Here is a 14,923-nt window from a genome sequence, read left to right as displayed (position 1 = left end):
ATACACGCTTGACCTCTCCCCTCTCTCCGGCCCAAGCAACTTAGTCTTGACATAGAACAGATACTGCAACCCCGCCACAGTATTATACAAAAATAACATTCTGATGAGAAGTAACTTACAAACATATGATGAATATAAAACATCTTACCTATGTTACCAACCAATTCTGATTATACCCCAACAGGAGACTATATTACTTGGCGTTACATTAGATTGTAAACATTCATGGTCAAAACATATAGATTCAATGGTTGCAAAGATGTGGGGAGGTCGAGCCATAATAAAGAGATGCTCTGCTTTTTTGACACCACACTCCAAAAAGAAAGTTCTGCAGGCTCTAGTTTTGTCTAATCTTGATTATTGTCCAGTTGTGTGGTCCTGTGCTGCAAGGAAAGACCTAGTTAAGCTGTAGTTGGCCCAGAACAGAGTTGCACGTCTTGCTCTTCATTGTAATCAGAGGGCTGATGTATAAATACTATGCAGAAATGATGCAGTCAGTCTCTCCTCGACTCGTAGCCAAGAGAGACTGACTGCATCACTTCTTTTTATAAGAAACGTGTTGAAAATCCCAAATTGTTTGCCTAGTCAATTTACACACAGCTCTGACACGTGCACACACTTACGCCACATGGTCTTTTCATAGTGCCCAAATCCAGAACAAATTCAAGAAAATGTACAGTATTATATAGAGCCCTTATTGCACGGAATGTCCATCTCATATTGCTCAAATAAACAGCAAACCTGGTTTTAAAACCCCAAAAAAGCAACAACTCGCGGCACAACGCCTCTCCCCTATTTGACCAAGATAGTTTGTGTGCATTGATATGTGGGATACGTGTGCCTTTTTAAAAACATATTTAGTTCTGTGTAATGTTCTTCTGTATCATGTTTTGTGTGGATCCCAGGAAGAGTTGCTGCTGCTTTTACAACAGCTAATGGGGGATCCTAATAAAATACCAAATACCATCACAGTAACCTAATCATGCCCAGCTTACAATTGGCTCATTCACCCCCCCCCCCCCCCCGTAACTATTCCCCAGGTCATTGCTGTAAATGAGAATGTTTTCAGTCAACTTAACTGGTAAGATAAGGGTTAAATAATAAACATGCTTGACCATTGCATTCCACAGTAAGACCTTTAACCAATCTTTGGTTTTCGCCAGGCATAATGGGACCCATGTCGTCCAAAAAGTTTTACTTATCTGTCCATAGAACATTCATTCTTCAGGTGCTTTTTGACAAAATTGAGTCAACTTTTTGGAGGAGATGGGTCCCATTTATGTCTGGTGAAAACAAAACTCTGCATTGCACAGTAAGAAACTCCTACCAACGGTCAAGCATTGTGATGGTTTGGGGATGCTTTGCTGCCTCATGACCTGGATGACTTGCCTTAATAGAAGGAACCATGAATTCTGCTCTGTATCAGAGCATTCTACAGGAGCATGTCAGGCCATCCGTCTGAGCTGAAGCGCAGCTGGGTCAAACGGCAAGAAAATGATCCAAAACACACAATCAATTCTACATGAAAATGGTTAAAAGGCAACAAATTGTACGTTTTGGAATGGCCTAGTCAGTCCAGACCTAATCCCAATTGAAATTACATTGTGGCAGGACTTGAAACGAGCAGTTCATGGAGCCACAAATGTTGAGTTAACCTTTCTGATCTCCCCATCCCGGATCCGGGATCGTGAATACAGACTCAAGCTCATTACCATAACGCAACGTTAACTATTCATGAAAATCGCAAATGAAATGAAATAAATATGCTAGCTCTCAAGCTTAGCCTTTTGTTAACAACACTCATCTCAGATTTTCAAAATATGCTTCTCAACCATTGCAAAACAAGCATTTGTGTAACAGTATTGATGGCTAACGTAGCATTTAGCATTAGCATTCAGCTGGCAACATTTACACAAAAAAACAGAAAAGCATTCAAATAAAATCATTTACCTTTGAAGAACTTCAGATGTTTTCAATGAGGAGACTCTCAGATAGCAAATGTTCAGTTTTTCCTGAAAGATTATTTGTTTAGGACAAATCGCTCCGTTTTCTGCGTCACGTTTAGCTATGAAAAAACCCCTGTATCCAGGATTGTGTAAATCTATTAGCAAGCTCATTAGCATAACACAACGTTAACTATTTATGAAAATCGCAAATTAAATGAAATAAATATGCCATCTCTCAAGCTTAGCCTTTTGTAAACAACACTGTCATCTCAGATTTTCAAAATATGCTTCTCAACCAAAGGAAAACAATCATTTGTGTAAAAGTAGCTAGCTAGCGTTAGCATTTCGCGTTAGCATTTAGCGTTAGCATTTAGCGTTAGCATCCAGCACGCAACATTAACAAAAACATAAAAGCCTTCAAATAAAATCATTTACCTTTGAAGAACTTCTGATGTTTTCAATGAGGATACTCTCAGTTAGATAGCAGATGCTCAGTTTTTCCAAAAAGATTCCTTGTGTATTAGAAATAGCTCCGTTTTATACATCACATTTGGCTACCAAAAAAAATCCATAAATTCAGTCCTCAAAACGCAAACTTTTTTCCAAATTAACTCCATAATATCGACTGAAAACATGGCAAACGTTGTTTAGAATCAATCATCAAGGTGTTTTTCACATATCTCTTCATTGATACATCGTTCTTGGACACATGCTTTCTCCCCTGAATCAAATGGTAAAGTAGAAGCAGCTGGCAATTGCGCACCGAATTCGACGCAGGACACCAGGCGGACACTTGGAAAATGTAGTCTCTTATGGTCAATCTTCCAATGATATGCCTACAAATACGTCACAATGCTGCTAAGACCTTGGGCGAACGACAGAAAGTGTAGGCTCATTCGTTGCGCAATCACAGCCATATAAGGAGAGAATGGAAAACAGAGCTTCAGAAATTCTGCTAATTCCTGGGTGATGCATCATCTTGGTTTCGCCTGTAGAATGAGTTCTGGGGCACTTACAGACAAAATCTTTGCAGATTCTGAAACTTCAGAGTGTTTTCTTTCCAAAACTGTCAAGAATATGCATAGTCGAGCATCTTTTCGTGACAAAATATCGCGCTTAAAACGGGAACGTTTTTTATCCAAAAATGAAATAGCGCCCCTAGAGCTCTAACAGGTTAAAGCAGTTCTGCATGCAAGAATTGGCCAAAATTCCTCCACAGGTACGTGAGAGACTTAACAACTACAGGAAACATTTGATTGCAGTCATTGCAGTTCAAGGTGGCAAAACCAGTTATTGAGTGTAAGGGGGCAATTACTTTTTCACACAGGGGAATTGGGTGTTGCATCACTTTGTTAACCAAAATGTGTACTTTAATTATTTGTAAGCACAGGTTCACTTTATCTAATATGTTTTAGTTTAAGATCTGATAACATTCGATAGCAAAAATAGAGAAAATCAGAAAGGGGGCTAATATTTTTTCACGTCACTGTAGGTCATGGCTCTCCAAACCTGTTTACGGAGAGCTACCCTCGTAGGTTTTCACTCCAACCCCAGTTAAGTAACCTGATTCAGATTATCAACCAGTTTATTATTAGAATCCAGTGCGTGTGATTACAGTTGCCGTGAACCTACAGGACGGTTGCTCTCCAGGAACTGGGTTGAAGAGCCCTGATGTAGGTGATAGGTAGTTGTTTGAACTATGTACAGTCATTTTTTTGGTCAGTCTTTCCCAGTGGTCGTTTGCAGTGTGGAGGAAGTAGTGCTGACCTCTCTCCCTCTCAGGCTCCACGCTCCAGGATAAGGAGGATGACACGGTCCCTGCTGAGATGGGACAGAACCACCCGTTCTTCCGACGCTCTGACTCCATGACCTTTTTGGGCTGTATCCCCCCCAACCCCTTCGAGGTCCCCCTGGCTGAGGCCATCCCCCTGGCAGACCAGCCTCACCTCTTGCAGGTTAGCACATTTCTTTCATTTGCACTGACCAGTAAGTAATTGCATGCTTTCATGATCAGTCAACGTCAATTGATTATGTATTTTCAGATTCGTGAGGGTAGCTTATCATTTGGCATATAGCTAGCTAGCTAAGTTTCACTCAAGAGGTTATGCTTTTGAAAGAGCTTGACATCGGCAAGTCCTTGTCATATTGTCATTCGGACTACTGTCTTCGCCTCTATAGATGCCAAGCAAATGAAACGATATAGACTTTTAGTTTATCCTCTGAAAGTTAGCTTAACTAGCCATATTGATGTCATCAGTTATTAGTTTTCCAATTTGACATGGTTCATAAATCATGTTTTGTCAGCAGCAATTGCGATTTAAATACCAAAAAAATGTTAAAGGTTTAATGTTAGCTAACTTCACTAAGTAGGTCTGTGTTGGTTGGAGAAAAAAGTACATTAGCTCTACTTAATACTACGTTTAGCCAACTGTACAAAGTTTCTACCGGTAGCTTGCAAAGTAAGCCATTATCAGCTAACAATGGGCTTACATCGGCAAATGCGCCCTTCTGCTGCTTGACAGGCAGAGCCCACCAAGGATGGTGAAGTGAACCTAAACCACTCATACTAATCAGCTGTAGTTCACTTATAATTCAATTATCAAATTAATGGTGGCCAATAATTAGATATTGTGAGTACCTTCACGTATCTGAAAATACATGATCAATTGTTTACTGATCATGACAAGCATGCAGTTACTTGCTGTATAACTCTGATGACAGAGCTAAATGTGGAGTAATCTGAACTGTGTAGTTCTGACTATGCTCTTCAAGGTGATGGCATTAAAACCAAATAGTTATAACATTTAACAACCCCTTAACTGTATTTTAGTTGTCAATGGTTTTTAACTGAGCTCAGGGTCTCCTTGCGCCCCAGCAGGCAAATATAACTCTGCATCTTATTGTGACATTTTATTGATAACTACCTATAAGAGAAATTCTATTAACAAAGTGCAATTCAAGTGACATGTGCAGGTGAAGTCCTAACGGGCTCCCAAAACAGCCTGTTCTGTACAATCCTTAATGCAGTGTTCTGACAGTAATTATGTTAAAACACAACTATAGAGCTTCTTTGCCTACTTATAGCTTTATGGAGCAAGCTGTGTAATCTACTCTAGAAGATCTCTTTTTTTTTTAGTTTGTTACAATAATATGACACTGCAACTTATTTGACATTTTTCTACCTCCCAGCCCAATGCAAGAAAGGAGGATCTGTTTGGCCGTCCTAGTCAGGGCCTGTACTCGTCCTCGTACACAGCAAGCAAAGGTCTGGCCGAGGCCGCCCTGGACCGCAGCTGCATGGAGGTTAACATGGGCTCCTCTCAGGTATACATAACACACTGTGTGCCCTGACAACACACCAGCCCTGCTCTAATACTCTTATCATGCATCCTTCCTTTACCCCTCATCCCTTCAATCAACATGCATCCCCCCCCCCCTCCTTTCTTGAAAGAATCCATGGTCTAACATGACTGGATTGGTGAAAGAAATGCAATGGAAACTGGAAAGCTTGCTAACGCCAATCCATGTTAGATCAGTGATTAGCACTTCATGGAAGGAAAAAGAGGAAGGAAAGATGATTCAAATTTTTGGAGCAGGGCCAGTCTTCACAGTACTTTTCCATCCTAGAAAAACATTAATTATAGCACCATTCACTATAACCACAGCTGTGTTCTGTCCCCATGGATCCCACAGATCCTACCCACTAAGATGTCCTACTCAGCCAACTTGAAGAACGTGATGAGTATGGAGACTAGTCAGCGCGGCCGAGAGGACCAGCCCATGGACCAGGAGCTAGTGGCTCCAAAGCCAGGCCCCTCACCCCACGATCTAGCTGCCCAGCTGAAGAGCAGCCTTCTGGCTGAAATAGGTCTCACTGAGAGTGATGGCCCCCCGCTCCCTTCCTTTAGGTATGGTACACATGGCTAGTAAATAACTGAAAATTCCATCTAGGTTTGCTTTCTCAGTTTGATTTGCTTCAGTAAGGAAACAATGAATATAGTTAGATTATATAAATAAATACAAATGTTCCCCACTCAATTCTCGCCCTCTCTTTGCTTATTACAACTGCAAATGTAAATGCCCCTTACTCTCCTGTCTTTTGTATTAACAAGGACGTAACATTGTTGTGCCTTCTCCTGTGTTCTCCAGACCCCACTGTAATATTAACCAGGAAGTATATCATCTCTCTGTCCTCTCCAGACCCCACTGTAGTTTCATGGGGATGGTGATCTCCCATGACATGCTGCTGGGCCGCTGGCGTCTGTCTCTGGAGCTGTTCGGGCGCGTCTTCATGGAGGATGTTGGAGCAGAGCCTGGATCGGTATGCACACTCAGAGATTGGTGTTTAAACATTTATATTTACAGTATTTCTCAAACCATTAATACAATGAAATCCACAAAAATATATAGCTAGACACAAAATAAAAAAATACCATTACCAAGATGATGGGCTAGAAAGTTTGAATTTCCTGGCTGGGCTGTTGAACAGCGCATTGATAATTCAAATGGAACTGTTAAAAGGCTTTACCTGTGGATTATCGTGAATAACTAATGGCTATCAACCAATCAGAATCCCGGATCCAAATGTATCTTTTTATTTCAGTAGACGAGTCACTAAGGCACTACAGCTTTCTGTCCCCAGATCTTGACAAACATGTAATGAAGAAAAGTACAATTACCAAGATGAGATCAGGACTAAAAAAACAATCTGTTAAACATTTAAAAACAGTTGAAGATCTAACCAGACATTTAATCCCGTCTGACTGACCCCGTCCCTAGATTCTGACCGAGCTGGGGGGTTTTGAGGTGAAGGAGTCTAAGTTCCGCCGGGAGATGGAGAAACTCCGTAACCTCCAGTCCCGTGACCTGGCCCTGGAGGTGGACCGTGACCGTGACCAGTTGATCCAGCAGACCATGAGGCAGCTCAACACCCACTTTGGACGGCGCTGCACCACCACACCCATGGCTGTGCACCGTGTCAAGGTCACCTTCAAGGACGAACCGGGCGAGGGTAGTGGCGTGGCCCGTAGCTTCTACACGGCCATCGCCCTGGCCTTCCTTTCCAATGACAAGCTGCCCAACCTGGACTGTGTGCAGAGCGTCAGCAAGGGCATGCAGGCCAGCAGTACGTGTCATCACGATTACAACTCAAGTATGACATTGAGTATGAAACTACTAGCGTCAATTTATGAATTACTTAACTCAAATGGCAGTTTAACGTGGTGGTGGTGATAACAACTTACTACTACCACCACTCTGGGGGAAGCAAGAGGATCCATATATATCTATATCTATATCTTTCCTAAAGTCTCCCTCTGTGTGTAGATCTGATGCAGCGGCTGAGGAACAGAGACCGGGAGAGGGAGCGGAGGAGTGGAGGGCTCCGAGCCGGCTCTAGGAGAGACCGAGACAGGTGAGACATACCTCCCTGCCCACCAACCCTGTGGTTGTAGTGTGCTTCGGGCTATTAGGACATGTTGCCTTTCAGAAAACATTTGACCATCTGTTAATGTGTTAGGCTGGAGTTACACAAAGCAACCGTTAAGCAAATTTAGTTGCAGTTAGAGGTCGCAAGTGACATCTCAAGCAACTTTGCTGATACACTAAGTAACTCAAACGTGATTGAAATTGTGTGCAACAGCCAATCAAATTGAAGCTGCATTGTCATATGGTTTGAGAAGTCGTAAATGGTTTGAGAAGTCTTCTGCTGCAGTACATCAGGATTTCACTAATGAATTGTTTATCCAACCGCATGGTTATTGTATAAGAATGGATTTGGACAAAATGCTGGCTGTACAATTTAGCTAGATAGTCAAAATGAAAATGTTATTTAGCTAGCTAGCAACGAGCTAACCAAGCTCGCAATGACCTAAGCTAGCTAGTGCAGTTCATGTTGGACATTTTTAGTTGAAACTGGTCTGAGGTCTGGGTTCACTTCAAAAATTACATTTATTGACTACCAAACCATGTACCTTAACCATGACTTCCCATAATGCCAATATTTATTTACAGCTCCCGTTTGGCTAATGTCTCTTCTACCAACCTTGATCGCGGTTCCTGCAGCACTGACAGCTGTGTTGACATGACAACTGGGTCGGAGTTCCGAACCTTCAAATGGATCATGTGCGAAGCATTCATTTTGATTGGCTGTTGCTTGCAACTAGTGCACAAAGTTGAATTTTTTGGAACTTGATGCAACCACGTTGTAGATTAATTACTTATCAGTTGCTGGGGGTATTACACAAAGCAATCCAAATGCAACATAGTTTGAAAGTTGTAACTATAGCCTTATACTTCTCACCACTGAAAAAATAAAAATGTTTACACTACTGAGCTGAGCCGAGCCTAGCTGACCTGGTTACGCATCCACCATAGTTTCTGGCCTGCGCTGCATTGTCTCACGTCGGATAACATGGCGGCCGTCTGCACTGATCTGTCTGATCTCGCGCACACTCATGGGATAGCTAAAAAGAAGTCCGGCTACAATATGCTGTCCTTACATTCAAAAATGTTACCAAGGTGACATCGTTCACTGAACCCCCTTTCATCCTCGAGTCAGTTAATCTTACCAAAAACTATAAACCTGTAGCTAATGTTTTGCAAAAATGTAATGAGTAAGTCTTCACTACCTAATTCTATATCTAGGGAAGGTGTATTGTGGTGGTAGAATCCGTATTTATGAAATTCTATATGTGTACGAACATTTCTAATCAATCCATATGAAAAGACAAGGATTCTGACACCAGTTCACACACTCAATGCTGAATACTCCCTTTAGCTCTAGCAATACACATTAGTTTTCATGATATCTGTTCTGCTGTGATTAGCATGCCGAGTTCTACAGCAGAGCTGACTGCTCTCTACCACGTTATCGCGTTGGCCAAATGTTACAAAGTAGCGAGGCACAATGGCAGCTGTCAATCAGATGCATGCTGATTTCTTAGAACAGTTTATTAACTTTGGTTCTGTACTTCATCAACAAGCTGTTAAACTAGCTACCATATGACCATTCAAACAAGCTTGTACTTGGCTGTTAGCTGGAGCATGGTTTGCTGTAGTAGCCAGTGTGTCATAGCTACCGAGAGCGGAGACATTTTCACAATTAGGAACTACTGTTAGGCGGATGAGCAAAATCCAAATTGTATAGATGAGTTCCACGTCCTACAAGACTGATCGGTTGAGGGACTGGCATTGCGTAGGAGTGACGCGATCTGGCGTAAGACAATGGCCTGCACTGGCCAGTTTGGTTCGGGTCGGCACGATGGTGTAGAATGTTTGAGGGCGCTAGCTAACCTTCCCTTCTGTGTGTGTGTTCCAGGGACTCGAGGAGACAGCTGTCCATTGACACCCGGCCCTTCAGGCCAGCCTCGGAGGGAAACCCCAGTGATGAACCTGACCCCCTGCCTGCCCACAGACAGGCCCTGGGAGAGAGGCTGTACCCCCGCGTCCACGCTATGCAGCCGGTACCTACCAGCTTTACAGTCAAACGAGCGCATAAATTATAGTTAAATGATCTATAATCTGTAAATGCAGTATCCATTCATTATATATATATATATATATTGCTCAAAAAAAATAAAGGGAACACTTAAACAACGCAATGTAACTCCAAGTCAATCACACTTCTGTGAAATCAAACTGTCCACTTAGGAAGCAACACTGATTGACAATAAATTTCACATGCTGTTGTGCAAATGGAATAGACAACAGGTGGAAATTATAGGCAATTAGCAAGACACCCCCAATAAAGGAGTGGTTCTGCAGGTGGTGACCACAGACCACTTCTCAGTTCCTATGCTTCCTGGCTGATGTTTTGGTCACTTTTGAATGCTGGCGGTGCTTTCACTCTAGTGGTAGCATGAGGCGGAGTCTATAACCCACACAAGTGGCTCAGGTAGTGCAGCTCATCCAGGATGGCACATCAATGCGAGCTGTGGCAAGAAGGTTTGGTGCGTCTGTCAGCGTAGTGTCCAGAGCATGGAGGCGCTACCAGGAGACAGGCCAGTACATCAGGAGACGTGGAGGAGGCCGTAGGAGGGCAACAACCCAGCAGCAGGACCGCTACCTCCGCCTTTGTGCAAGGAGGAGCAGGAGGAGCACTGCCAGAGCCCTGCAAAATGACTTCCAGCAGGCCACAAATGTGCATGTGTCTGCTCAAACGGTCAGAAACAGACTCCATGAGGGTGGTATGAGGGCCCGACGTCCACAGGTGGGGGTTGTGCTTACAGCCCAACACCGTGCAGGACGTTTGGCATTTGCCAGAGAACACCAAGATTGGCAAATTCGCCACTGGCGCCCTGTGCTCTTCACAGATGAAAGCAGGTTCACACTGCGCACGTGACAGTCTGGAGACGCCGTGGAGAACGTTCTGCTGCCTGCAACATTCTCCAGCATGACCGGTTTGGCGGTGGGTCAGTCATGGTGTGGGGTGGCATTTCTTTGGGGGGCCGCACAGCCCTCCATGTGCTCGCCAGAGGTAGCCTGACTGCCATTAGGTACCGAGATGAGATCCTCAGACCCCTTGTGAGACCATATGCTGGTGCGGTTGGCCCTGGGTTCCTCCTAATGCAAGACAATGCTAGACCTCATGTGGCTGGAGTGTCAGCAGTTCCTGCAAGAGGAAGGCATTGATGCTATGGACTGGCCTGCCCGTTCCCCTGACCTGAATCCAATTGAGCACATCTGGGACATCATGTCTCGCTCCATCCACCAGCGCCACGTTGCACCACCGACTGTCTGGAAGGAGAGACCTCAGGAGACCATCCGCCACCTCATCAGGAGCATGCCCAGGCGTTGTAGGGAGGTCATACAGGCACGTAGAGGCCACACACACTTCTGAGCCTCCTTTTGACTTGTTTTAAGGACATTACATCAACGTTGGATTAGCCTGTAGTGTGGTTTTCCACTTTTTAATTTTGAGTGTGACTCCAAATGCAGCGCTCCATGGGTTGATAAGTTTGATTTCCATTGATAATTTTTGTGTGATTTTGTTGTCAGCACATTCCATAATGTGACTGACTGGTGTTGGTTCTTCCTCTCCAGGCGTTTGCCAGTAAGATCACTGGGATGCTGCTGGAGCTCTCCCCAGCCCAGCTGCTGTTGCTCCTGGCCAGTGAGGACTCTCTCAGGGCCAGGGTGGAGGAGGCCATGGAGCTGCTCATTGCACATGGAAGGTATAGTACAGTGTCCTATTCACCACTCTATCATTTTGTTCTCAAAATGGCACCCTACTCACAGTGCACTACTTTTGACCAGTGCCCCAAATGCTATATAGGGGAATACGGTTCCATTTGGGACACTTCGTCAACCTACACAATTTCAAGGATGCCCTCTTGCCCAGGTCTCCCTTGTGAAAGTGTTTTTATTTATTTTTTACCTCCAATAGGACAACCTGGTTTGATTAAAAAATAAAGGATACACTGACTAAAACCACTCTCCTTCCACAGGGAAAATGGTGCTGACAGCATACTGGACCTGGGTCTCCTGGAGGCTCCTGAGAAAGCACAGGTAAGCTTCAGCTCTCCATCTCCGGTCCCAGCATGCCCCAGCTCTGTGGTCCAGGAACACAAGTCATTAGACATGTCTGAAAGAAAGTTCTATGAAGAATAAAAGGAATGTGGCAATCAGCCTCATGACATTAATTTACTGGTTAGATTTCTCTGAATGTGGCTGTTTTTAGAGGTTTACTATAACATAATACAAATATTCACCTCATGATCATGCACTGATATTATGCTGTAAGAGGGTATATAGGAGACTGTTTAATGTCAACATTTCAGCCTTAGCAACCTTTCTCAAGACCAGTCACTTATATTTTACTGGGTGGCACTGATTTTCATTATTTTACACTGTATTAACAATAGAATTAGTCAATTATTGTCAATTGCAAGTGCCTCATTATCCTGGTTGTAGCAGCAGGAGAACCGTAAGCGTCATGGCTCCACCCGCAGTGTGGTGGACATGGAGCTGGACGACCCTGAAGACGGAGATGACAACGCTCCCCTGTTCTACCAGCCCGGGAAGAGAGGCTTCTACTCTCCCCGACCCGGCAAGAACACGGAGGCCAGGCTCAACTGCTTCAGGAACATCGGCAGGTAAGTCCTAGCATCCCATTCCCTTTATAGTGCAACCAGGACCCATAGGAAACAGGGGGCCATCTGGAGTGCAGACAATATTTACTTGTATTCAGGGATAAAACAACGAAATTACAATTATATGTAGCCTACCTCAATTTCCAAGTATTTTAAAAAAAGATATAATAATAATAATAATAATATATTTTTTTCTTCTCCAGAATACTAGGGCTGTGTCTGCTGCAGAATGAGCTCTGTCCAATTACTTTGAACAGACATGTCATCAAGGTGCTGCTTGGCAGAAAGGTAATGAGTTCCACTGTTATATGGGCACTGTTGTACACTGCTATATGAAAACTGCTAAATCTGGACTTGTACACGGATCGAGTTCTCATCAGTATGTGTGTCTGTGAGCAGGTGAACTGGCATGACTTTGCCTTCTTTGACCCGGTAATGTACGAGAGCCTGCGGCAGTTGATCCGTCACTCTCAGGCTGGAGAGGCAGACGCTGTGTTTGCAGCCATGGACCTGGCCTTTGCCATAGACTTGTGTAAGGAGGAAGGGGCTGGACAGGTAAAGAGAACTCACGGGGAGAATGTTTCACATAGTCAACTCAGGATGTTCAATTGGGATGCATTTTCAGTCCCAATTTTTATTTCCATTTCGTTATATTTTTTAAATTGCCTCTGACTGCATGCTCTGGTTTTAATGTCACAACTGGCATTTCACTGTACTTGTGCATGCGACATTTGAAACTGCGAAGTTTTGCATTTATCAGGAGTTTACTGTTTTTTTTAAAACCCTTCTATTCTGCTGTCTAATTGTGACAGCGAATGTTATGAAGCATCACATTACATTATTAACATGTCTGTTATCCATGGCTATATCAGGTGGAGCTGCTGTCAGGTGGGGTCAACATGCCTGTGACTCCTCTCAACGTTTACGAATATGTGAGAAAGTACGCCGAACACAGGATGCTTGTGGTTGCCGAGCAACCTCTTCATGTGAGTTGTACAGTAATGTCTCATGTGGCACTGTATACAAGTGAATTACCATTTTCTATAATAAGGGGAACCAAAGTGGGACATTCTGTATTGCGTTAGGTCTAAAGTTAGCCGGGTCCCAGATCTGTTTTTAGTTTTGGCATGACATTGGCCATAAGAGTTTCCAAAACAGAAAATTGGACACCAGTCCAGTCTAAAGATGGAGAAGGGATAAACCTAGATGTGTACAGAGACCATTTTGTAGTATGTACATGTATGTACATGTATGTGAGATAAATACCTTGTTCTCTCTCAGCTAATAAGAAAGGGAGGGGTGTGTACTGTAATGTTGACGTTTAATGTTAATACTGTTTTGTGTCTCTCAGGCAATGAGGAAGGGTCTGTTGGATGTCCTTCCTAAGAACGCCCTGGAGGACTTGACAGCTGAGGACTTCAGGCTGCTGGTCAATGGCTGTGGAGAGGTCAACGTGCAGATGCTCATCAGCTTCACTTCCTTCAATGATGAATCTGGTACAAAGACCTTGGCCCGTATTCACAAAGAATCTCAGAGTATGAGTGCTGATGTAGGATCAGTTTTGCCTTTTTGATCACAATGAATAAGATTATATGGACAGGGAGACCTGATCCTAGAACTGTGAAACCTGGATCTTTTTAGTTTTCCTTTGGTTATTGATCCCTCGCCCTTACACTTTTTTCAGCTATGCAGTTGGAAGTCTTGTAACAAAAAGTTTGTACTTTTACATGACTTAAATGTGTTTGAGTTTATGGTTGATGATTGAGTCACTTACTTTTGTTATCCTACTCTGAATCTCAACAGGGGAAAATGCTGATAAGTTGTTGCAGTTCAAACGCTGGTTTTGGTCCATTGTGGAGAAGATGAGCATGACTGAGAGGCAAGATCTGGTAAGAAATTATTTTCACTACCTGATGCAGTCCCAGTTTATTACATGTAATTTTTATCTGTACAATCTGTAATATAAATTCCAATACAATCTGATTCCTCTCCCTCTCTGCAGGTGTACTTCTGGACCTCCAGTCCATCTCTGCCAGCCAGTGAGGAAGGCTTCCAGCCCATGCCCTCCATCACCATCAGGCCTCCGGATGACCAGCACCTGCCCACGGCCAACACCTGCATCTCGCGTCTCTACGTGCCACTCTACTCCTCCAAACAGATTCTAAAACAGAAACTCTTACTAGCCATTAAGACCAAGAACTTTGGTTTTGTGTAGAGGTTGACAAACATGTTTACCTGTTGTGTAATATTTACCTAGTTCCATTTTTGTAGATTTGTTTTTTGTCTATACAATTTTATGGAAATCGAAGAAAATACAAAAATGCTGTCGCTCCCCTGGCGGTTATTTTGTTTGTGTTGTGAACACAGACGGCTTGTTCTTATTTTATTTTATTCTTTTTTTAGTTCTGAAGGTAATATACATTCCTGCATTGGCTTTGTAAAGTTGAAGCCCTCTGCTCTATTGGCTTAAACCTTTTACTTCCCAGGAATTTGGCTCGACAGCAAACTGTGCCGAAGCTCAGCCAAAGAGGACCGCAGTAGAAGTATTTAAAAAGTAAAAGTATAATAAATAAAAAAAAAACACTGTGATTATGATTTTGTTCCTTGCCCTAAACAGAATACTTACTATCACTGACAGTTTGCTGCTGCCTTGGTGGAAAGTTATTATTTTTCTTGTATAAGGGGAGTAGGGAATTTCAAAATAAACTTGGATGCAAATTATCTTTTTAGTCTCTTGATTGTTGTAGAATGTATTTCTGAATATGGTTTAAATCGATGCCCTCACAATAAGTGCTAGGCATGCTGATAACCTGGCTTTGAGAATTTGACTGCAAAGATTTAGAATGTGCAAATACATCCAAGCATACAATACAACAGGCCACAAAT

At 43.1% G+C, this 14,923-nt stretch overlaps 1 protein-coding gene across 50 annotated transcripts in view; it reads left to right on the top strand.

Moving 5' to 3' along the window:
* LOC110485245 (E3 ubiquitin-protein ligase UBR5) overlaps nucleotides 1–14,758 on the top strand; it is a 47,986-nt gene extending 33,228 nt beyond the window's left edge. For 7 of the 50 annotated variants that reach the window (XM_090194276.1, XM_090194272.1, XM_090194274.1 and 4 more), the window contains exons 41-56: nucleotides 3,729–3,901; nucleotides 5,136–5,270; nucleotides 5,640–5,854; nucleotides 6,147–6,267; nucleotides 6,726–7,071; nucleotides 7,272–7,359; nucleotides 9,265–9,409; nucleotides 10,989–11,119; nucleotides 11,393–11,453; nucleotides 11,859–12,040; nucleotides 12,241–12,325; nucleotides 12,437–12,592; nucleotides 12,910–13,023; nucleotides 13,389–13,533; nucleotides 13,841–13,926; nucleotides 14,040–14,758. In XM_090194276.1, the coding sequence (XP_090050402.1) occupies nucleotides 3,729–3,901; nucleotides 5,136–5,270; nucleotides 5,640–5,854; nucleotides 6,147–6,267; nucleotides 6,726–7,071; nucleotides 7,272–7,359; nucleotides 9,265–9,409; nucleotides 10,989–11,119; nucleotides 11,393–11,453; nucleotides 11,859–12,040; nucleotides 12,241–12,325; nucleotides 12,437–12,592; nucleotides 12,910–13,023; nucleotides 13,389–13,533; nucleotides 13,841–13,926; nucleotides 14,040–14,252 (2,396 nt within the window). In that variant the 3' untranslated portion in view covers nucleotides 14,253–14,758. Of the gene's footprint in view, nucleotides 1–3,728; nucleotides 3,902–5,135; nucleotides 5,271–5,639; nucleotides 5,855–6,146; nucleotides 6,268–6,725; nucleotides 7,111–7,271; nucleotides 7,360–9,264; nucleotides 9,410–10,988; nucleotides 11,120–11,392; nucleotides 11,454–11,858; nucleotides 12,041–12,240; nucleotides 12,326–12,436; nucleotides 12,593–12,909; nucleotides 13,024–13,388; nucleotides 13,573–13,840; nucleotides 13,927–14,039 lie in introns of all 50 variants that reach the window. The other 43 variants (XM_090194279.1, XM_090194278.1, XM_090194275.1 and 40 more) reach the window with 10 other exon arrangements.
* The last annotated feature ends 165 nt before the right edge of the window (nucleotides 14,759–14,923 follow it).

The sequence above is a fragment of the Oncorhynchus mykiss genome, chromosome 2, assembly GCF_057628025.1.
Source record: "Oncorhynchus mykiss isolate SJ-2025 chromosome 2, ASM5762802v1, whole genome shotgun sequence".
Lineage (NCBI taxonomy): Eukaryota > Metazoa > Chordata > Actinopteri > Salmoniformes > Salmonidae > Oncorhynchus > Oncorhynchus mykiss.
The sequence above is the reverse complement of the archived record's forward strand: the minus strand, read 5'-3'. Positions and strand labels throughout refer to the sequence as shown.